The sequence below is a fragment of the Typopeltis vanoorti genome, chromosome 2, assembly GCF_054136105.1.
Source record: "Typopeltis vanoorti isolate ZY-2024b chromosome 2, IOZ_Tvanoo_1.0, whole genome shotgun sequence".
Classification (NCBI taxonomy): domain Eukaryota; kingdom Metazoa; phylum Arthropoda; class Arachnida; order Uropygi; family Thelyphonidae; genus Typopeltis; species Typopeltis vanoorti.
The window spans coordinates 48,973,831-48,999,338 of NC_143550.1; the positions used below are offsets into that span (position 1 = coordinate 48,973,831).

At 34.1% G+C, this 25,508-nt stretch overlaps 1 protein-coding gene and 1 long non-coding RNA gene across 2 annotated transcripts in view; one reads left to right on the top strand and one right to left on the bottom strand.

The window, feature by feature from the left end:
* Window positions 1-25,508, top strand: part of LOC150108994 (uncharacterized) — a 56,978-nt gene that overhangs the window by 13,521 nt on the left and 17,949 nt on the right. The window lies entirely within an intron of this gene.
* Window positions 5,484-25,508, bottom strand: part of LOC150108995 (WD repeat domain phosphoinositide-interacting protein 3) — a 118,019-nt gene continuing 97,994 nt past the window's right edge. The window contains exons 9-10 of the mRNA XM_090411260.1: window positions 8,442-8,563; window positions 5,484-6,701 (exon numbers count right to left, since the gene is read on the bottom strand). Of these exons, the coding sequence (XP_090267386.1) occupies window positions 6,595-6,701; window positions 8,442-8,563 (229 nt within the window). The 3' untranslated portion in view covers window positions 5,484-6,594. The remainder of the gene's footprint in view (window positions 6,702-8,441; window positions 8,564-25,508) is intronic.

Genomic DNA, 25,508 nt, shown 5'->3' on the forward strand with positions numbered 1-25,508 from the left:
GTTACATACATACTGATAGCCATTAGCAAAATGGATACTCATCAGCTAAACAATCTCTTCTATATCTGCCACCGAGATCATGCCATATGCATTTGGCAGTTATGTTCATTCTTTCTTCCACTTGCAACATGGTGGCAGAATTCTTCTGATTTGGCTTTAGCAGTTTCTTTTTCAAACAAATTTTTCAAACTTTCTGTACAATACTTGTAACCCTTTTGGCCTGCATCTTATACTTTTCATAATTGATGTCATCCTTATGCACATGGTGTTCCTTCCACATCTTTTTCTTAAGAAAATAAATTGTACCAATTTTGCTCCTATCCTATTTATTCTAAGAATACTAGACACAGCCTAATATTGCATCATTTAAGTAATTTTTAATGCTTCCATGCACTGCCAAATTAACAGTGAAATTAGTACAACAAAATTATGTTCATGAGCAGAAACACAGCTCTCGATTCAGTTGTGATAATGATGTCACTATACAAAGATTTTGGCAGAAGTTATTTAATGCTACTTAAATCTCCATGAGTGCGTGATCATGCTGCTTTCCTTCAGGAATGCCGATTTCTTAGAGTAGATGTTAATAGTTTATATAGTAATTAATATTACCATTCATTTTGCATGCAGGAACTGATATGAGGAGAAAACAGAAGATCAGAAGGAGAGGAGATGCACAATTTTAAAACTTTTCTTTCAAATATTTGAAACAAATTACTACACAAATGTCCTTAGTGTGATAATTATGTTTATGGACTAATTATTCCAATATTTTAGAGAAATAATTTTACAAAAGTTTGTACTGTTTTTTTTTTTTTTTTTAATTGCATTCAGTTATTAATTTTAGTTTTATTTCAATGATCAAGTAATATCAGTTTCATATCTGTGCCATTACTATTTATAAAAATTAAAAAAGTATTCCTACTAGTCAAGAAGGTTTTGCTTATCAAAAATACAAAAGTAAAAAAAAGTAAGAGCATTCTGCACTTACAAAATGTATTAGTAACATTCATAAAAGCTACTAGGGTTTTAAGTTTCATTTAAAAATTATTTTAAACATATGCTCATTAGTGGTGGTGTACAAGCAATACCGTATTCTGTAATTATATTAGTTTTAAGTTTTTTGGTGTCGATTCTCCTGATTTCTGTTAGTGGTAACCTGCATGAAGAAAGAGTATTAACAATGATCAAACTGAAGTTATGGTATTAACTATACAAAGTATGTCAGAAGCATAGTGTATTTTGTGCATTTTATAACTTTTAGTAATGAAAGACATGTAGAACTAATTCAAAAAAAAAAAAAAATTCAGCAGTAACTTCCGAAGTTTCACCAATATGAGACTGGCATCTTTGGGATTTAACATGCATACACAAAAAAGTGGATATTAAACAGGTTAAACAAGCAACAATTATTTTGAGTTCAACTTGGGTTAGTTTCTAACTGCCATGTGTTGGCTCATTAGATACTGATGTACATTAGAACAGCAATTATAAGCTTCAATTGGAAACATTGAGTTTACCTATATTACATTCATTACTTTCAATTTTGTTCTTGATTATACTATTTTATTACCTGAAGTTGATGCCAGAAAAAAAGTGATTTACATAAGCATATAAATTAGGCGAGTGGTTGGCCAAAGTGCTTAGTGTATCAGTTCTCCAACCAATAGAATGTTTTCAATTCATGCTGGCATGAATGTTTGTGATCATCCTTAATGGCAGATGAATGTCAAACCAGTATGAGACCATAGCCTTATTTATTCGAAGCCTGAAGTGACTAGAAAAAGTTTCATCTTTGATCTCTAGAGCAGGGTTTTTGGATCAAGGCTTCACATGTATAATCCATTGAATAGTTCAATATCCAATATTTAATCCAAGAATGACAAACAAAGAAAAAAAATTACAAGCTTATGTTTAAAATCAGAAAAACTATTTAAAGTGTGGAGAGCTATTTTTTCAAGGATTAAAGGAGCAAGTATGATGAACATTTCTGTATGGGAGCAGGAAGAAAATCAGAGATTGAAATTCTTAACTCACTGTAAATGAATACTACTCTTCAAAGTCACTAGTAATGAAGTTAAGAATTCAAATTCAAGTACCTCTGCAGGTCTATTTGGTAATCAGGACAGGAACTTAAAATTTAGATAATACTTCCTCATGAATTACTAGCTTTGTCTTTATATGAATGCTGGGAGTACAATTAATAAACATTGTGAATTCAAGCTAACATTCAAAAGCACAAATCCAGATATAGTAAGTCTATTAGACATGGTATCATCCTGATATTCAGAATACTGAATTTGAATATGGAGGGTGGGACAATGCTCAGGTTAGGATTTGCAGTGGAGCTGGGTGAGGAAAGCAAAAGAAATGGAATTTGCATTATTTCCCTATCTCTCTCTTGCTAATCTTAAACAACTGTGAACAATCAAGCAAAAATAAACATAGATTACATGCAGATAAAGACAAACCTTCCAGATTCACTTTACAAATATACACAATCTTAGTTCAAACTCCAATCATGTTTATTTCTATCTCCAAAATCACACCTTTTCCTTAAGATATTTAAATTTCAGCTTCAAGCACTACTCATCTGTTTTCCAAATTATGCTTTTTCATCTTATAGAACACAAGAAAGAACAAATTGTCAATTTGTTCATTCTATATGCTATGAGTGAGCACCCAACTTGAAATCTCCTTGGTTTTGATTTTCTTTGGCTAAAAATGCTATTCATGCTAAAATTCATCTACTGCCTCTATTAGCACATTCTTAACATGATTTCCTTTTATGTAATTTTCGATTTTCTCCCGACCAACTTTCCTAATAGTGAAGTCCATGGTGATTTTACTGTTTACAAGCTCTGACTTTCCTTTTTCAAATGCACAACTCCAGCAGGTAGATATGCTGGGGCATTTACTAACACCAATACATGCCTGCCAGAATAGCAGATAATCCTCAGCACTTCCAAAGTGTCTTCCTCATTATTGACCCTTCTAAATATACTATGAATGTGTTGTCTGTTCTCTAGACAAAAAACTGAAATCTAGTATCAATTTCTACCTTCGAGAAATATAACACAGCCTCTCTTATCCACATTGTTTCTAATAATCAAGAGGTGATAAAGCCAGACAAAGTGCAAAGAGATCTTATATGTAAAAGAATAACTAAATGAACATGCTCTATTCTACTGAAACCATTATTTTTAATTTGATATGTTAACTTCATTAGTACTAAAGTAAAGGGAAAAAATATAAACTTTTTAGGCAACTTACAACTAGACAAATCGAAATAAATTTTGATAAGCGCAAGCGTTTGATTATATCATAAAGCAATCAATGGCATTTATGACTAAATTTTAGGTGAGGGGCTGAATTTGATCATCTAGATCAGGCGTGGCCAACTTCATTCTATACGAGGGCCTATATGTGATGAGTGGTAGCGTCACGAGCCGCACACTTTGAGACAGAATTTAAATAAAAATAAACTGCTTTTTTTTTTTTAAGGCAATAGTTATATGTATCGAATTACTATATTTGTTAAATCATTTTACTACTGGGAGAACAATATAAAATACTTGATTGATTTAAATATAAGTTGTTAAATTAAATTTAATTACATATTTCTGTTTTTTTTTACATGTAACCGAACTTAATGAGAATACTGTGGGCGTTCATGTGCTGCAACAAGTTCATCAAAGTCGATTTTGAATGATGACGATATTCATAAATCCAGAAGACGATCATTCCATGTTGAGAATATAAATTGTTTCAGTCATCAGAAATAATGAATATAACCAGTATATCAATCAGAAAATCTGCGGTCAAAACTAGCTAAATTGATACATAATTTAATATAGTTTTTATCCTGCTATGGGCCGCACAAAATCACCCAAGGGTCGCATGCGGCCCGCGGTTGGCCGCCTATGATCTAGACTATCACCCAATTACTGGAGGCTTGCAGTGACTTGATAAAATTCTACATTTGGTTTCTAAAGCAGTTTCCAGACTATCTAAAAGTCTGGAAACTGTCAATCCTATGTTAGAAAGTTAAATAAACAATCTTAATCCATCCATAGTGTTAATGTATTATAGTTATATATTTTGCAGGTGGAAGTAAAAAAAACAACAAAAAAACAGAAAGCCTCATCATTACATGGCATTAATACTACAAAGATTACTATATCATCTTATGTCAGGAATACTCTGCTAATGTTACTTTAGATTGAATTAAAAATTCAGGATTCATTTTATGAATGAATGCATTTAGAAGGTACTATATGGAAGATGAAACTGAGAACAATATAATTCAAGTACAGCATATAATGCTAATTTGATATAAGTTTTGAAAAATGTGTGAAAAGCATCTTTTCAAACATTACAGGACAACAACCAAGTTATCTACAAAAACAATGTTTTTTTTTTTTTTTTTTTTTAACTTCTCAAACTCTTAACATTACAACAAAGAGTTAGTAGTAGTATATTAAAGTGGAAAATATTATGGATCCAGTCATATTTTATATCCAATATAGAAATTTTGTTTCAAAAATTTTACCAGAGAGCTTATGGAAATATAGCCTTTGGCATTGGAATTGTCTTAGTTTGCACTACTTAAGACAAGCTCTGTCCAGGAGCTCATATATTTGCCTTTTATTAGTGCTTAAATTTAGTTTCACTGGCCTGACAGCTATTTCAAACTGTTGATTCTCATCAGAGACCAGGCAGAAACCCAAAGAGAGCAAAAACTTTCTCAATACTATAGCAATCCTATGTCAGAAAGTTAAATTCACTGTAAGTGAACTCTTGGGAAGTGTGTAATCAAATGATTAAAGAACAGAGCCAAAAGGCTTCAATTCGGCATATATCAGATGTTAAAATGGAGGCTATTATGAATCCAGCCATAAATTAGTTGCAGTAATTTTTTTTTAAACAAAGTAACAATGATAACAAAAAAGTAAGAAGAGCAATTTGGTAACTTGTATGCGATAGAAATATGCAAGTTATTAAAGAATTTTATAGGACAGATGCAGAAGAAACAGAATTTTGGATCATCTGTGGAAAGTAAAAGTATGGTTATCAAAAGGTTTTTTTTGGAGGAAGGGAGTTTGCTTGGAGAGTGGTCAATGAATAGTTTTTTAGAGGCAACTCAAAGTGCACTGAAAATGAATAAATTCAAGGAGAGGTATGACAGGTATTGTATAGATTAACATGGACTTCCTGCAATGAGCTCCAGGAATTCATAGTTGCCCAAATAAGAATACCTACCATTTTGTGATGCATTATAGTCGAAACTAAGAGAGAGAGAAGTATTCTGTTAATCATCCCTGAAGATGCCAATATCATGAAACAATGGAACTACTCGAATTTTTTTTTTTATTATTGATGTAACTACATTTCATTTGAAGTGCACTCTCTCTTTAATTCATTTCCTATTTATTTTTAAAAAAAAAGCACAAAATACTTTTGTAGACAAAGAGCACTTGACAGATATTTTATATTTAGTTTACTTGCAAAAGTGATAGCTTTATATACAGCTTTCAAGTAAAATTTTTACATTTTCTTATTTACATTGTTTAATAAATGATATTTAAAGTTAAATCACATTTTGATATGATAACTTCATTTTGAAAATCTGATATATTTAACAAATGTCTAGGTACACAGGAAAAAAATTATGCCATAATTAGCAAGTACCTTCATGTATTAACTGTGTTAATGCATCAAGTACACTAATATGAATACATGTAGATCTGTATATACGGTATTTACAAATTATATAACTGAATATTACAGACAAAAAATATTTTGATGTCAATATGAAATTCCTATTTCATGCTGAGACAAGCTACATAAGATGTTAGCCCATCTTTAAAACAAATGATAGGTCATTAAATATAAAAAAAAAAAAAAAATGAGAATCATGGATCAGGTTCAAATGATTTCACTTTTAATGTATCCCAAATGTAAATTTTTGCTTCATGCTTTGCATGTTGTTGTATACAATATGATACAAGAAATTCACTATAAACTGGGCCATAAATGATGAAACTTCATTTTTTTTTCTGAATACCATATAAAAAATGAAATTCCTTTCACTATTTTAATAATTTAAAACAGTATGCTGAGTACATGAGAGAAATTCCTGTACATGCAATCTGATGAGACAATTAATTCCAAATGTTCTCAACACATGAAAACAGATATGAGCATCCACCTTTCAAAACAAAATGTTATATACAGCCTATATAAAGACCAATTTATTCAAAATATTTTTTATGCTTTGATTATAAAACTGAAAAATATTCAGACCCATGCTCCTCATTGGAGTGCAAAACTAATCCTCTGTAGTTTGGCATTTAAATTACAGGAGATTTTTTATTTTTTTATTTATTTTTTTTTATTTTGGCAGTTCACTGTATACTTTGTATACGTATCTTTCCAAAACAGTCACTTATCTTTCTAGTTATAAAAATTCATAACTGAATCTAGAAAATACCATTTCGCATGTTGGTTTATCTGGCAATTTTCAACTAACACTGGGTTGATCACTTCTGCCTCATATGTATTTGTTTTTTCAGTTCTTTCTTGGAATGCTTTTTAGGATTTATCATCCGTCATTTCCAGAAACTGTGCATACACATCACGAGTACATTCTCCTTTGGTATTGAATATAAACCTGTAATAGCTACCATCTGCACAGATTGCTGTGGGAGAAAGAAAATGGGTATGAGTAAATGTAACTTATTCAAATAAATGTTCAATAAACTTTACTTTCAAAAATATCACAAAGACAGGCTAATGTTTAAAAGATGCCAATTTTTAAAAATGGGAAAAATTAATTTGTCTCTTAGGTTTCCAGACAACTAGTATTAGATATGTAGAAGGCAAAAGATGAAGCATCTTAACATTACAACTGAATAATTGTAGATGATAATTTTTTAGGAAAATACATATGCCAACAAGGTTGCTTTAATAAACAAAAGCATGAATGAATGGTGGTTAATTGCTGTGGACATCTTTACAGATTTAAATCAAAGTGCAGGCATTATTGATGGGAATGGAATAAGTCAGTGAAAGGAGCAAGATATTCTAACAAGGATATTTAGGCAACCTTTAAAGGCAAATGTTTCCAAACATGAATGACAGTACTATAAGGTTGAATAGGTTCGAGATCTGTATATTTAGATGGCAATGCATGTGATATATTTATGTTGTAAGAACAGGAGATTCTTATCTCAGGGGAGACACTGAGAAATGTACAGGTTTTTTTTTTCTTTGTGTGTGTGCAAGAAACAACAATAAGGTTGAATTTTTGCAAGAATTAAAACTCAAGGTTATCTAATCCTCAGCTGAAGAACAGTTTTGATTTGTGTAGTAAGTGTATATCATAAAAGCAAGTATAGCATGTTGCCATTAGCAAAACCAGATATGGATGTTGAATCAGCTAGGGCAGGTTATTTATGCAGAACAGGTGAAAGAACTGAGACACCACAACATCTGTAAATATCCGAGGAATTAAACATCCATTAACTAGCTTCACTGAATTGTCATTCATTATCATAGCACTTTCTGCTACACCTATAATGAGCAGTGACTGTAAAACATAACCTACTGTCAATCATAAATAATACTATCCACAGCTTTGCTAATGATAGTACATCCTACTGTTTCGATAAACCGTGTAGTGCATAGACATCCCAAACTTCAAGATCCTTCAATCGGGTGAGGTTAACCTCGTGACTTTTAATGTCACCAAAATGCAGTCTTGCCTTACTCTTGTAATAGGGATCTCAGCTTGTCTATCATCAGTAATACATATCACTAGACAGGATCAGATCTCTCCTGAGCTATCACATCAATAGCTTCCTCGACCACTAAAAAAACTAGGCATTCTTTTCCACTCATCAAGACTGTTTATAACCTACCTGGCTACTAACTCTATACAAATTTCAAATCTTTCTTTCTTTAAAATTTTAAATGTTGTCCAGAAGAGAGCAATTTGGCTCATAGACGATCTTGGTTTTACAGCTAAATTTATTTAAATTAAGAATGTTCTGTATGCTGATTTCCCTGAATATTTCTTTTCACTTCTAAAGTAATTTTGGAGGGCAATGGTTTTCTTCCATCCACATTCAGGATACCAAGCACATCCACTTTTTCTATATTGGTTCACACATAATTATGATGTTCTTAGTTTAGCTGCAGAATGTCTATAATATGTGCGTTAACACAACAGTACATTCTTGGTACTGATAATGGCAAATTTCTTCTTGAGTAGATAATAGAAGCTAGTTTTCTGCTATTTGGATTCATGTTAGCCTGCCTATTATTAGGTGTGTGTGTCTGTCTGTCTGTGTAAGGGGCAGGATGAAACATTGTTTTCATATAAACAGGAAAACTAATTACTACATATCACTTTAGATATATTTCATCTAATAACTTACCAATTACCGAATTTGTCTCCGCTCCAAATGCACAGATACAATATGCTCCACTAGGCACTTGAAATTTGGAAAAACTCCATTTTGAACTGAAGTATTTAGGAAGAAAAGATGCAGATGCTAAACTGTAAAAATATATAAAAACAAAAGTTAAAAAACTTTTATTAAAACAAATACATATAAGCTAAGTAGATAAAAAATTCTTATAAGTTCACACAGCTGAAACAAACATTTCACGAGTCATCACACTCCCCTACATTTAATTTACATTTCTCTGATATTCTACATCATATTCAAAAAGAAATTAAGCTTATGTAAATGTTAATATTTACATTACAAATATTGTTAGTTGCCAATTACACCTAACATAAATACAAACACACTCCACCTTGCTATAAAAGGCAAAATGATATCTCCAAAAATGATTGTATATCTGCTTATTTTCAAATAAGCATGAATCTCTACTGTAAAAGGAGTGTTACCATAAATGCCATATCAGTGGCCTATATATCTGTGACACTGGTAAAAGAATGCATTACCTAAAATCAATTACAGGGCAACCATCACAGAAGATAGAAATGCGAGTGTTGGGGGAGGGGAATATCACCTTAGTCAACACACACACACACACACACACACACACACACACACACAGGAAGCTGACACCGAGGAATCACACTGCTCTAAAGTACTAAAATGTTGGCTGTCTGATGAGGAAACAGTCAGCCAAAAGTTCAAAAGGTACAGTTTAGTTTAGGAAACCGCAGAAATACAGTGTAGACTACACTGGTGTGATGAACTTTTTTTTTTTTTTTTTTTTTATGTTGGGCCCATACACAAGAGGTTGGTTGGTCAACCTACAGTCAGGGCCGGCAGAAGCGGGCATGCAGTGCATGCGGGTGCCGCCGCCGGGGCTTGGTTCATAAGTTCATTTTTAAGAACAAAAAGTTTTATCATAAAAACAAAAAATTCTTAGAATGATCAATATTAAAATAAATAAGGCCGGATACACCAAATAAAAATTTAAAAAATTGTATATTGCTGTCTCTTTGATCAGCCGTCTGTTTACAATTTTGCAGCAAGAGCAGGCTAAATGCTTGCCTACAGAATGTTGTGTCTACTGCAGTCTATCTAAAGTGAAATGGTGAACAGTTTTCACGCACAGAAACGAATTTTTGCACAAAACATTTGTTGCTAGTTAATCGGTCATATGGTACGCATCTCAGTAGGCAACTGACAGTAGCACAGTGCAGACTATTATTTTGTCTCCATGTCGTGCTGTTGTGTAATAATTTCTTGTGGGAATAAAATAGAAATGGAATCAAAAATTAAAAAAAAAAAAAGTTATCCAGTGCACAAAATCACAAGTACTATGCCGCGAAAGAAGCAGATATTCAGAAACAAACTGGAGCTCTTAATAAATATGTTAAAATATTAAAATATTCTGATGCAGACTGTAACCAACTCGATACATCAGAAATCAGAGTTGAACAACCATGCACATCATCCAGTTTGTATGAAAGTACTATTGCAACTATTGAACAAGATAACAAGACGCATGATTTAAGTGAAAAACGGTGAGGAGGAGATTTAGTTGTAGTTGACCATGAAGCTAACACATTGTTAGTCTCTGTAAATTTAGAAGATCCAGGTGAATGGAGAAATATTGATGAAAAATTACCAGTTGTTTTAATTGAAATGGGGCTGTTCCAAAGAAAAATATAATATATCCCAGAGATACATATGGTCATAAATTTGGCGACACGTATTATAATAGAAAAATGGAAAACGGTAAGCTCGTGCCAAGAACACGGCTCATTTATTCCAAAACTTTAAATTCTGTTTTTCGCTTTTGTTGCAAACTTTTCGCACCTACCGAATCAAGTAATCTTGTAGAAGGTTATAACTACTGGAGAAATATAAGTACAACATTGCATATACATGAGACTAGTTTAACTCACATGAAAAATTTCTTAAAATGGAAGGAACTTGATAAAAATTTAAAAAACAAAATTACTATTGATTGCCAACCTCAAAGCATATATGAAATGGAAAAGAAACATTGGATGAGTGTTTTAGAATGCTTGGTTGAAATTATAAAATTCCTTGGTAGCCAAAATTTAGCTTTTTGCGGATCATCTGATAAATTATATGAAAGGAATAACGGCAATTTTTTAAAATTAGTTGAACTGTTTGCGAAGTTTGATCCCGCTATGAAAAATCATGTTGAAAGGGCCCTACAACGAAACAATTGAGTACACTATTTGAGAAAAGACAGTCAAAATGAAATATTGGAAACTTTAAGTAACACAATCAGGGATACTATTTTATTATCAATTTGAAAATCTAAATATTATTCCATAATTTTAGACTGCACACCTGGTGCAAGTAAAAAAACAGAACAAATAACCATTATTATTCGCTTTGTTTCCTGTGACAATGGAATTGTCAAGATCAGGGAAAACGCTTTAGGTTTTGCAGATATATCAGATTCCACAGGACGTGGTTTATGTGCAACAATAATGGAACAACTGGAAAAATGGAATATTCCCAATGAAGACATGCGAGGTCAAAGGTATGACAATGGGGAAAATACGAAAGGGAAAAAATATAGGCTCCAAAATTTGCTTTTGAACAAAAATCCCTGAGCTTTTTCCGTGCCATGTGCTGCTCATACTCTAAATTTAATCATTAACAATGTAGCCAAAGTGAATGCAGATACAATTAGTTTCTTTGCAATTATTTAAGATATATACAATTTCTTTTCGTTCTCTTACAAACATTGGGCAATTCTTTTAAAGTTTGTAAAAAATTAACATTGAAACAGCCATCAGAAACGCAATGGGAAAATAAAATTAATGCAATCCGCCCTCTACAATATCAGTTAGGAGAAATTTACGATGCACTTTTTGAAATTTTAAATAATGAAAATTTAAATAAAGAAACTCAGCATGAAGCACAAACATTATGTGCTAAAATAAAAGACTACAAATTTATTTGCTCTCTTATAACTTGGCATGATTTACTTAACAGAATAAACCCTGTGAGTAAAATGCTTCAAGACAAAAATATTAACATTACCCTTGCTTTAGAATCTATCGAAAACTTAAAAATATTCTTACAAGAGTATCGATCAAATACAAATTTGAAAGAAGTTCGAAAATCGGCAAAAGAACTGAGTGAAGAGGTGGATGGAGAATAAGAATTTAAAACTGGTACTGAAGTTCGATGACGAAAGAATACACGACAATTTGACTACGAGCATCATGATGAAACGCCACAATCACCAGAAGATAAATTTAGAGTGAACGTGTTTTATACACTTCTAGACGTTGCAATGTGTTCGTTAATAGAATGTTTTGGACAACTAAAAACATTATGACAATTTCAATATCTTGTATAGATTACTACAAATTAATAACGAAGATTTACAAAAAAATTGTGACGATTTAGAGATTCTCTTGAAGGAGGGTGACAATAAAGACGTAAATGCAATAGAACTATACGATGAGTTATGCGCTTTCCAGGATATTTTTGGGAAGGATAATTTAAATATTCAAAACCCTTTCGATATTCTTAATTTTATTGTGTCCAATAATTTATTCTTTCCCTAACTTTTCAATTGCTTTAAGAACACTATTAACCTTACCTGTTAGTGTAGTGAGCGGTGAATGTTCCTTTTCCAAGTTGAAATTGATTAAAACCTACTTAAGAACAAGTGTCACAAAAAAGGCTTGTTAGTTTGGCGTTAATAGCTATTGAAAATGATATATGTGCGAAATTAGACATTAAGACCATTATTTTTAATTTTGTAAATAAGAAATCAAAAACCCTAAAATTTTAATAAAATAAATTTCAAGTATATTTATGTAATTTAATTTATTTTCTGTTATTCTGTAAAGATGTTATTTTTTGAATACTTATATTAAATGTTCTAATTATTTCTGAATTCTTTTCTAATTTTCTAATCTATCTTGAGTTTCTTTTATTTTCCTAAAACAGTTCCACTTATAAAAATTATTAAAAAAATTTTACAAGTTACTAAGAATTTAGTAACTTGTAAAATGCAAGAATTTTTTAAACTTTAGTTCAAATAAATTTTAACTTTAATTATAATTCATTTTAATTTTGTTAGCGATTCAGGTCGGTGAGAAAGCTAAAATCCCTGTATCATTATATTGAATGATTAAAGTGAAGTGGCTTTATCAAAATTTGCTTTAACGTTTGGGAATTTTTTTGAATATTCAAATTTTTAGCGATTATCCTGCCTAGTAAACACCCCTAGTTCGTTACATTTAGCGAACCAACGTGTGGCTGTTCTGTCAAAATTTATTTAAGAAATTTAAAATAATTAAAATTTTTATTATTGTAAAAGAATCACAGGTCCGGATCGTTACGGGTGCACTTAGATAGAAATTGCATGCGGGCATCAAAGACCCTAGCGTTGGTTCTGCCTATAGTACATTAGTACTATGTATGGGTAATGGGTTTGGAAAGGAGGAATTTCTTTACATTTGATTTGAATGACTAAGTTGTATTCCTTGGGAAACAGCAGGTGGGAGACTGTTCCACAGTGCAGCAGTTGCAGGGATGAAGGAAGAAGAAAAGAAACTTGTTCTGTTTGTTTCTAGGTGTACTGTGAAGAAATATTGTTGTGCAACAGCTGCGCATGTTCCAAGGAGCTTAGTACTGAGCAGGGGAATTATTGATGTTATTTCAGATGAGAATTTCCCATGGAAATATTTGTAGAATAAACATACTGCAGACACCACCATATGTCTGTGTGAAAGTGGGGGGGGGGGGGGTTGGTAAGGGATCATTGATAAGTCTAACTGCTCTCCTCTGTATTGAGTCTAGCATTTTGAGATAGCTTTTAGTAGCCCCCACCCATATGTGGGAGCTGTATTCAATAGTTAGGCGGATTTGTGACTTGTATAATGTTAATAGCTGTTCAGGGGTGAGGTAACATCTTGAACGAAAGAGAAATCCAATTTTTTTGAGGCTGAGGATGCAATGTTTGAGATATGTTTATGCCAGGAGAGGTTTGATGTGAGGGTGATTCCGAGAAGTGAGATCTCAAACTGTCTGGAAATTTGGGTATCGTCAAAAAGGATACTGGGAAAAAATTGCTCTTTTTTATGGGGAAATAGTACAGAACTAGGTTTCACTGGCAATGAAATTTATGAGGTTATCCGAACCACATTGTAGGATGGCTTGGAGATCGGATTTGAGGGTGGTGGTGGTTGATGTTCTGTAGGTTGAGGCGAGTTGTGTAGGGTAAGGCTTATCAAATGCAAGCGAGGAGTGTAGTGTGCTGTCATCTGCAAAACTGTGTATTGGGTTATTTTAAGAGGTACCTGTGGCATAGTATAATTATTATAGACCACTTAAGTCCACAGTAATAACTTTTAATCAATAAGGTACAGATATTTCATACTAAAACTAATAGTACATCTTCAGTGTTACAAACAGATAGGAATGGAATATAAGTAACAAACATTCGGTGAATCACCTATTAAAATACATTGTTGTCGCAATCTAGGAAATTAGAGAAATTAATAAATAATTAATATTTAAGATAATTGGTATTTGGTAAAATGCCAGCCAAAGATATTGATGAAGGTTTATCTTTTGTGGAAGGCAATAAGGAAGAAATTTTGTTGATAGGAATATACATGGGAATCGATTGGTACTTTTTTAAAAATTCTACGTATAGGTTCTGAGATTCCTGGAATGTAGGGGATTGGAGCTCTGCGGACTGTTGAAGAAACCTTAGGTATTGGAACATAAGATTCAATAATCTGTTGGATTTGATTAGGGTGGTAATTATTAGATTCCATTAACTTTTTAATGATGGAAAGTTCTTGTAAGATTTCTGGAGAAGGGCAAACTTTATTTGCTCTATGAAGATGAGCTTTCTACAACAGATAAATAGCCTTTACCGTCATATCCAATTTACCATGGAAAAGGAAAATTCTGGTACTTTACCATTTTTGGACATCCTGCTCAAAGGTTTCAACCTTTTTTGAGGTCTCATCAGTGAGTAGGTAGACCTGGAATATCAAGGTTTTAAGTGAACAAGAACTTACATACCTCTACTATCAAATTGCTGAAGTGGTGTACTCCTATATTTAATGTTAATTACTAATTTAATAAACCGAGAGGCTATTTTACTGGCGAACATGTTAATAGAAAGGGGGGGGATGGAAAATCCCTTTATGTTTTTAATAGCCAGGTACGAAATTCGGATCGAAATCCATCATAATCCATAGAGTTTCATGCCGAAAAAAAACTATTGGCAGGCCCAAGTATAAATGATCACTTGGATAGTACAACACCAGGGCAACTCCATGCAAAGGTGGAGCAAGCTCCCTCACTAACTTTAATATTCTTTCCTAAGAGATGTGTGTGTGTGTGTGTGTGTGTGTGTGTGTGTGTGTGTGTGTGTGTGTGTGTGTGTGTGTGTATATTGTTTTACATTATGAGAAGAGGTCTGGGTTGAAAAAAGGTTGAAACTGGTCTGGGTTTCAACCTTTTTTGAGGTCTCATCAGTGAGTAGGTAGACTTGGAATATCAAGGTATTAAGTGAACAAGAACTTACATACCTCTACTATCGAATTGCTGAAGTGGTGCACTCCTATATTTAATGTTAATTAAATATAGGAGTGCACCATAATTTAAAAAAAACAAAGGGATTTTCCATCCCCCTTTCTATTAACATGTTCGCCGGTAAAATAGCCTTTTGGCTTATTAAATTAGTAATTAACATTAAATATAGGAGTACACCACTTCGGCAATTCGATAGTAGAAGTATGCAAGTTCTTGTTCACTTAAAACCTTGATATTCCAGGTCTACCTACTCACTGATGAGACCTCAAAAAAGGTTGAAACTGGTCTGGGTAGTGACCTCTTCTCATAATGTAAAACAATATATACATACATCTCTTAGGAGCTGGGTTTTACATTATGAAAGAATATTAAAGTTAGTGAGGAAGCTTGCTCCACCTTTGCATGGAGTTGCCCTAGTGGTGTACTATCCAAGTGATCATTTATACTTGGGCCTGCCAATAGTTTTTTTTCGGCATGAAACTATGGATTTCGATCCGAGTTTCGTACCCGGCTATTAAAAACAAAGGGATTTTCCATCCCCCTTTCTATTAACATGTTCACCGGTAAAATAGCCTTTCGGCATATTAAATTGATATTTGTAGCGTTGAAAAAATGGTTTGGTTAAGCATTATGTTTTTTATGTTATCTGCTCATCTTTTTTATTTTGATATGAATTTAATCTACTCATGTATAAAAAGGACTTGTGTATCTGTAATAAACCAACTGTATCACAAAAATTATCAAAATTTTTTTTACTAAACAAATTTAATTTTATAAATTTTGGAGCCTTTCAAATCAGCATTTTCTCTGTTGTTTACTTTCTATATGTATCCTTTAATTCTCAAAGTTATTTGTTTTCCTCCACTTATGTTTATTATTATTATTATTATTATTATAAGAGACCTAAGAGAGTTAGGGACTCGTCAAGGGAGGCCACATATTACCCACACCAGCTCTCATACCTGTTCTTGAATTCATGCACACTATTTTACCAGAAATGGGTGCATAAATCATTCAGACAGAATGAATGTATTCCTGAATACGTTAATTTCATCTGAATGATTTGTACAACAGTCAATACATAGGAGAAAACAAAAACAAAACCCTTTTTGCTTAGTTGTACAGCCATCAGATCTTCATATCCTCCCCCCAGACAAAACTGCACTGCATAACCAATGTGGTGATATGCTGATTTTTATTACTAAAAAAAAAAAAAAATTTTCATCATGCTTTACTTTCATAAAAAATAAAAGCAAAGTATGCTCCTTTGTCTACCAGTGGTTATACTGGCAGAGGGAGCTTGTTATAAAAACACCAACTGGTGAAAGGATTTTATAAAGATAGACAAAAGTTTTTTTTTTTTTTTATTAAAAAAAAAAAAATACATTACAGGAAGGGAAAGAGCCAGAAGTCGTTTACTGAAGGATGAATAATTCAGTCACAGAGAATGAGGAGTAAATATTTTCATTGCCAATAAAATGTTACCATAGGAAGTTTAAGTGCAACAGTGAATAAAGTTTAATACATGACAGGCACTGTATGATCTCGATGGGTCACAAAAAGTTAGTATTACTTTATCAAATGTAAATAACTGGGTATGTAGAGCAGACCTCCTCTGATGAGTCCTGGATTCTATGGAAGTGCCAGTGCAACAATACGGTTGTGCTGTCAGTTATATATATATATATATATATATATATATATATATGGGGGTAAGGGATAATTTCCTTACTGGGAATTATTCCAGGGTAAAGATATGCGCAATACAACATCTAATACAGAGCCTCTCCTTTACCAAGACTGTACTGCGTGGCGAAGAGTCGCACCCTTTCAGAGGTGCCCCTGTTTTCACAGAACAGTATGAATCTAGACTGGAAAGTCAAAAAATATTCTAGAGGAAGGCAATGGCAAACCACCTCTGTACCTTGCTGAGAACATTCTATGAACATGCCAAAAATTAAAGTACGATATGGTGCTGGATGGTAAGACCCCCAGGCCTGAAGGCATCCAACATGCAACTGAGGAAGAACAGAGGGCTTCCACAAGTAGAACTAGTTGTCATGTGTCCAGGTCAAACCTGGAAGGAAGCTTGGTCACAGATGTTGCTGGTTGGAAATTCATACTTCTAACATTCGAACTTGGAATGTTAGAAGTATGAATCTAGGTAAGCTGGAAATAATAAAGATGAAAATGGAGTGCAAAGAGCTGGATATATTGGGATAAGTGAACTTAGACAGGAATGAGCCATTTTCAGTCAGGGGACTATATGGTGTATTACTCAGGACAGGAGATGAGTCATAAAAATGGAGCATCTTTCTTACTCAGGAAAAATATGGCTTAGGTATGTATTAAGCTATAATCCAGTGAGTGACAGAATCGTTTCTCTCAGAGTCAGTGGACATCCAATGAATATGGCCATCATACAGGTTATGCATTCACTACAGAGGCACCAGAAGAAGACACAGAAGAATTTTATGGCAAGTTACAAGTAGCGATAGATGCAAACCAGAGAGATTTATGTCTACTTATCAGAGATTAGAATGCAAAAGTAGGAGAAACTGAGGAACAAGGAATAACAGGTCATTTTGTTTAGTTATTCGTAACACTGCAGGGAAGAGACTAGTTGAGTTTTGTGCAAAGAATTCTTTGTTGCTAACACCTGCTTTAAATAGCACAAACGGAGATTGTACACATGGATATACCTGATGGACAATACAGAAATCAAATTGACTATATATTTGGACAAAGAAGATGGAGAAGTGCAATTCAGTCTGTCACGACTTCTCCAGGTGCAGACTGTGGAACAGACCACAAATTATTAGTGGCCAAGATACAGGTGAAATTACAAAAACTGAAAACAACACAAATGTCGATCAGATATGATCTTGGAAACATACCGGCTGAATACAATATTAGTATACAGAACAGATTCAACAGACTTAATTTATGTGAAAGAGAACCATATGAACTATGGGAAGAGATTAAAGATATAATTAAAACAAGAGCAAAGAAGAATATTCCAACAGTGTGTAAGAAGAAGTCTAAATGACTGTCAGAAGATGCCATCAAAACTACTCGGGAAAGGAGGAAAATGATGGCCACAGGAAATTTGCAGGAAGTACGGCATTTGAATGCAGAGTTTCAACGACAACCCAGAAGAGACAAGGAAAAATACTTTATCCAGGTATGCCAACAAATAGAAGACCAAAACAAGAAAGGGAAAACAAGAGATCTTTTCAAAAAGATCAGGGAACTGACAGGGAAGTTCAGCACCAAGGTGACAATATTGAAAAGTAAACAAAAGATATCTTACAGAAGCTGCAGACATCAAAGAAAGATGGAAAGAGCATACAGAAGCCCTTTACAAAAAGGACTCCATAATTACTAAGAAATTTGAGCCAGTACCACTGGAGAGTGAAGTGAGGTGGACACAAGCTATCCACTAAGAAAGCACCAGGAGGGGACGGAATACCAATTGAGCTGCTCAAAGTCCTGGGAGAAGAGGCAGTTAAAATTTTAACAGCTCTATGTCAACGAATTTGGATGGCAACTACATGGCCTAGGGAATGTGAAAAAAAAAAATCAGTTCATATACCTTTATTGAAGTAAGGTGATGCAAGAGTGCAAAAATTACAGACCTGATTTCTCATGCAAGTCAAGTCTTACTTAAGATCATTCAGAAAAGACTGGAACCATTCATGAAAAGAAATGCTAGATGAACAGGCAGGATTTCAAAAAAGGTAGAGGAACAAGAGATTGAATTGCCAATATGAAATGGATAATAGAGCACAGAAATATCAAAAGAATGTCTGCCTTTGTTTCCTTGATAGTAGCTTTTGACTATGTAGATCATTGTGAAACTGTGGAATGTGTTAAGAACAATGGGAGTACCAGAGCATTTCATTATCCTTCTGAGGAATCTTTATTATGAACAAATTATTGTCCAAACAGATCTTGGAGAAACTGAGTATTTCACAATAGGTAAGGGGATGCGCCAAGGATGTATTTTATCTCTATGCCTGTTTAACTTGTACAGCGAATACGTTTTAATAATGACAGTGCTAGAGGAGTCATCATCATCATTAAATTCCTGCCATGTACCCTCAAGGGGTGTACAGGATATGACAGTACTACATGAAAAAATTACATCATTACTAACTACTTATCTACAATTTTCCTCCAAATCAGTCTGTTACTTGTCAAGACTCCAACATTATCAGATCTTATATTTCTATCGTCTAAAGCACTTTGTACCATATCAATCCACCTATATCTTGGTCTTCCTCTGGGTCGTTTTCCTGCCAACCTGGCAGAGAACACTTGTTTTGCTAATCTTTCCTCTCCCATTCTATTTAAGTGACCATACCATCTGAGATTAGCTCTGCTAACGCATTCCTGGATGCTGACAATGTCAAGTTCTTTCGTAATATCCTCATTCTTAATATGATATTGCCATTGATGCCATCTGTTCACGCCTCTAATCTTTTTCAGGACTCTCATATCTGCGGTCTCTAGTCTTTGGTCAAGTGTTTTACTTCTGACCCAGCTCTCAGATCCATAAGTTAAATTGGTTTGAACACAGTCTTGTATACAGCTAATTTAGTGTTCCGACTAATTTCTTTCTTATTCCATATGAATTTATTCAATTGACTTCCCACAATACCAGCTTTGCTGATTCTGTTGTCTATTTCTATATTTAGTTTACCATCTTCAGTAAAAATTGTGCCTAAGTAGCTGAAATGTTTTACTTGTTCACAGGTTCTCCATTCACAACACAGTTGACATTTTCAATGATTCTGCCTATTTTCATTGTCTTTGTCTTTTTATTGCTGACCTTCATACCATATCTATTACAACAGCTATTCAATTTAGTCAGAGAATCTTGCAGACTTGTAGCGGATGTATTTACAAGTATAACATCATCCGCATAAAGCAAAGAGCTGACATTAACATCTCCAATTTTGATATCAGGTTTAATACCACATTCCTTCATAATGTGATCCATATAGATAATGAATAACAGAGGGGATAATGTACATCCTTGTCTCACACCAGATTTAACATTAAACCATCTTCCTGTACTTCCTTCAATTCTAACTGCTGACTCACAACTCAAATAAAGACTAAGTATTGCTTGATATAATGCCCCATTGACACCATATAACTGCAGCGTATTGAATAGCTTCTCTCTTGGCACCTTGTCATATGCCTTTTCCAAATCGACAAAACTTAAATACAGATCTTTGTTATATTCCCATGCTTTCTCGACTATTTGTCGTAAAGTGAAGATCTGATCCTGACAGCCTCTATTTGGCCTGAATCCAGCTTGTTCTTCACCAAGCTTTTCTTCCACAATTCTTCTCAACCGTTTCTCAAGTATACTTGCATAGATCTTGCCAGGAACACTCAGTAGGGAAATACCTCTAATTCTCACATTCAGTTTTATTTCCCTTTTTATATATGGGTACTATGAGAGCTCTACTCCAATCATTGGGAATTTGTCCCTCTGTCCAGGCTTTCTGAACTACGCAGTGCAGCCACTGTAAGACTCTTATACCACCATACTTCAGCATTTCTGGTCGAATATCATCTACTCCTGCTGCCTTTCCACATTTCAAGCCTTTGATGGCTTTTTCTACTTCAAGTATGGATATGTATTCCTGACTGCATGCCTGGTCAGTGTTTTTTATCACTGTGCTGTCATCACTGCTTGTTTCATTTAGCAGTTTTTCAAAGTAATTACTCCATACTTCAAGGATATCTTTTTCTCCTGTTTTCATTTCACCTTTATCATCTCTAATTCCTTTTACAGCACTCTTTCCTCCATTCCTAAGCTTCTTCAACAACCTCCAGAATATTTTGCCACCTTCTTGATATTTATTTTCTATATTCTTGCCAAAGTCCTCCCATGACTTTTGTTTAGCTAGTTTTACACGCTGTTTAGCTTTCTTACATTTGTCTCTGTATTCTGTAAGAGTAAAAGCTGACTTATTTGCCAGGAACTTTTGATATGCTTTCTTCTTTTCCTTCACTGCCTCTTTAACTTCCTGTGTCCACCAGGGAGTTCTGATTTTTTTATCTTTGCACACAACCTCACCACATGCCTCTCTGGCAGAATCAATCAATGTTTCCTTCAGAGTTTGCCAATGAATCTCCAAGGTTTGATTCCTGTTCTCAAACTCTTTCATTTTCTTTTCAATAATATTTCTGTATTTTAGTCTACAGTTTACATCTGAGAGCTGCTCAAGTTTTATTCGCTTTAAAACTTTCTTACATGTTATTCTTTTCAATATGAAATTCAATTTTATCCTGCTCAAGACTAAATAGTGATCACTTCCAATTTCAAATCCTCTGTACACTCTGGTGTCCTGCACCAGGGAGAAAACATCACTATCAACAATAACATAGTCAATGAGACTTTTCTTATTCCTAGCCTCTTCTCTCCATGTGAATTTGTGCACATTTTTATGTTGGAACATGGTGTTAGTAATAACCAGTCCATGTCCTGAGCAGAAATCCAACAGATATTTGCCATTATTATTAGCTTTGCTCTTTTCTCCAAATTTTCCCAAAATATTTTTGTATGTCTCACAATCATTTCCTACTCTGCTATTTAGATCCCCTACAAGGACCAACTTTTCCTTTTCCTTTTTCATTGTGTCAGTTGCTTTTTCTAAAGCCTCAAAAAATTCCTCCACTTCTACCTTAGTAGAACCTTCTGTGGGACCATAGGCACAAATAAGTCTCATTGTCCAGTTCCCCATTCTCATATTTGCCCACATTACTCTACTTGAGACTGACTGCCATTCAAGAAGATTAGCCTCGTATTTTGTGTTGAATACTATGGCTACTCCTTTTCCTTGATTGTTATTGCCTGAATATAACATTTTGTATTTATTGCTCAGAAAGATCTCACCAGTTTTGGTCTTTTTTGTTTCAGTCACCCCTATTATGTCGATCTGGTACTTATCTAATTCCTCAGCTAGCTCCATTTCTTTGCCATTCAGGCTTCTTACGTTGATAGTACCGATCTTTAACTCTGGTGATGTTGAGTTGGGGTTTGTTTTCAGATTTGTTCCAGTAGCTGACTTTTCGCTGTTCGCCCTGGTTCCCTGGCGAAAACAACGGGGGCCTTGTTTAACCGGGCGACGCCCCAGCCGGCATGAAATTTTGTCATGTTGTACCATCATTTTTTATTTTGGTTTAACCAATAAGAATACAATTTGGTCGGCTAAATCCCAAATTGCCAGCCCATCCTCGTTCGTTCAGTATCAAAGTAGATACCCAACAGGGTGCACCACGAGAAGGTGAGGATTGGACATTAGGTCAAAAGCCCTGGTCGGTTCTCCGCATTCCTTTAAAGGCTATGTGGAGGTCTCCTCTCAGTTATACAGCTTTGACCCTTAAGCACCCCCTAGAGGAGTCTTCAGTTGGAATTAATTAAAATTGGTGGAAGAAATAAATAATTTGAGGTATGCAGATGATACCACCTTGCTAGCAAAATACATAGAAGATCTGGAGGAACTTATTATGAAAGTTAAAGAGGAAAGTGCTAAATATGGCCTTAAATTTAACCTCAAAAACAAAAGTTATGGCAACATGTGAACTTAATGATTTTGAAGTAGATGGGGAGAAAATGGAAGTAGTTAACAATTTTGTGCACCTAGGATCCTGAATTGATAAAGATGGGTATTGTACTGAAGAAGTTAGAATGAGAGTATTACTCTCATTCTAACTTAATGACAAATTTAAGCAAGATATTTAAAAATAAAGATATTAGCCTCGCAACAAAAATCAGAATCATGAAAGCAACTGTATTCCGTGTGGTACTGTATGGATGCAAAAGTTGGACCCTGTGAAAGAAGGAAGATAGATACATTTGAACTATGGGTTTGGCGATGCTTACTAAGAATACCATAGACTGCAAAAGCAAGCCAATAAATCAGTGATAGACAGAATAAAGCCAGATTGCTCCCTCGAAGCTATGGTCATCAAGCAAAAATTGTCATACTTTGGGCATGTTATGCGAGCAGATGACAGCCTGGAAAAGATGATGATTCTTGCTAAAGTTCATGGAAGCAGGAGAAGAGGAAGCCCAAGAATTCGATGGGTGGATAGAGTTAAAGAAGCAACTGGAATGTGCCTGGAAATTCTTAAAGATATGGCCAGGAACAGATCTGAATGGAGAGCGTATGTTCATAGAATCACCAGGAATCTAAAACGACTAGAAGGAACACAAACATACATACACTGTCCGACCACAGATCTGAGACCCTAGTCTGGCAGCTTGCCAAGAAGAGTCAATTCGTGTTAAAGGGGAAAAAAGAAATAACCTGATGTAAGAATTGGTCACCAACACGCAAAATCACATGCTTTATACGTAAAATTTTCCAATTGTTATACAAGCAAAATAGTTACCACTTTAAAAACTACAATGTTCATAAAAGAAAAGTTAATTTTTCAACATGAAATTATTATGGATGCATAATAATTATTATTATATTATTATTATTATCTGAGATAATAATATAAAATATTATTATCTGAGACCTCCAGGGAGTCAAGGACTCATTGAGGGAGGCTGTAAATTACCCAACCCAGCTATCATACCTTCCCTTAAATTCATTTACACAAGATGCACTCACTACCCCTAAGGGCAAATTATTCCACTCACTCACTGCTCTCAGAGAAAAACCTAGCTCTTACTCCTTTCTTGACTGAGAACAACCTTAACTTCCATGGATGCCCGTGTTCTCTCCCCGCCTTCCATATAACAAAAAATTTCATCATTTGAAATGCTATAACACCCATTCAAAAGTTTATAGACTTCCATCATATCATCCCTCTTTCTCCTGTTAACCAGAGTCTGTAATCCACATACTCACAATCTGTCCTCATAATCTAAATCCCATAATCTGGATATAATCTTTGTAACTCTTCTTTGCACCCTTTCCACAGCTTCTTTATCCCCTTGAAATAAACAACTCATCCCACAAGACAGATTGATTATCCTATTATTGGAATGGATTCTCCTTCTGACATGTGCAGAAGTGTCAAAGGTCTCATATCTGTGGGCATATAGAGAATGTCTGAAACCCTATTGTTATACTGGCACTTTCATAGAGTCCAAGCACCATCAAAATAAGGTGAATCATGAATATACTGGGATACATAACTGACTTGTATTTAAAATGCTCCATTACCAAACGAATCAGCTATTACAGATCATTGATGTATTACCAGTTTCACAATACCAAAGCACTGCATCATCACATCAATACTTTGGTTCAGTTCACTTTTGCTGTTTATTTTAAAATAAGCCTCCATGAAGTTTGCAGATTTACTGCTGGCTGAGTAGACTTCCTCCACAGGAGGTATGCTCAGCCAGCAACAAATATATCATACAGTACCTTAAAACTTATTCACAACACATTCTTTATTCCACTTCACATGGAATAATAAAAAAAAAAAAAACGATAAACTTTGCCTTCTATAAACCAAACTATATGAAGGCAGTTTTGAATTAAAACCATGCTTTTTTATTCTTTTATTTTTAAAGTATTTTTTGCGACTAATGTTGACAAAAAGATTTCATCAGTGGTGTACATTCAGCTCTCACTACAGCAAAAACACTATTAAAACAAACTACTAAAAATTTCAGACTTTGCCTTTAATACAAAGCATCATGCATCTCCTCCAGGAGATCTACTTTGCATTAAGGGTAAATATTAAGATTAGTGATCAGAGCTTATTCTACTTTTACCATGAGTTGCCTTGGTCTTGCACTACGTGCAGGATCAGCTAGACTTGCAACACTTGCAGGCGCAAACTTGACTTGTTTGTCTGTTTGCTTACTTTGGAAAATGGAGTAAAACCAGGTTTAAAATAGTTTGGTATCTTTAACATTTATTATACCAAAGTAAAATACTTTTCTACATTTATATCTCCTCCTGAGATTTTTATTTAATAAAGTTAAAACACCTTATGGCAACTTGTTCAGGTAAAATACTTATAAGCTCTGTATTACTAAAATCTTAGTATTTCTAGCCTGGCTCCCACGGATGAGACCTCAATAAAGGTTGAAACCGGTCTGGGTAGTGGCCTCTTTGCCTTTAATACAAAGCATCATACATCTCCTCCAGGAGATGTGCTTTGCATTAAGAGTAAATATTAAGATTAGTGATCAGAGCTTATTCTACTTTTATCATGAGTTGCCTTGGTCTTGCACTACATGCAGGATCAGCAGACTTGCAACACTTGCAGGCACAAACTTGACTTGTTTGTCTGTTTGCTTACTTGGGAAAATGGAGTAAAACCAGGTTTAAAATAGCTTGGTATCTTTAACATTTATTATACTTAAGGTAAAATACTTTCCACACACACACACACACACATATATATATATATAAACGAAGTCTGAAATTTTTAGTTTTGGCAGGATTTTTTCCTAGGTAGATGTCT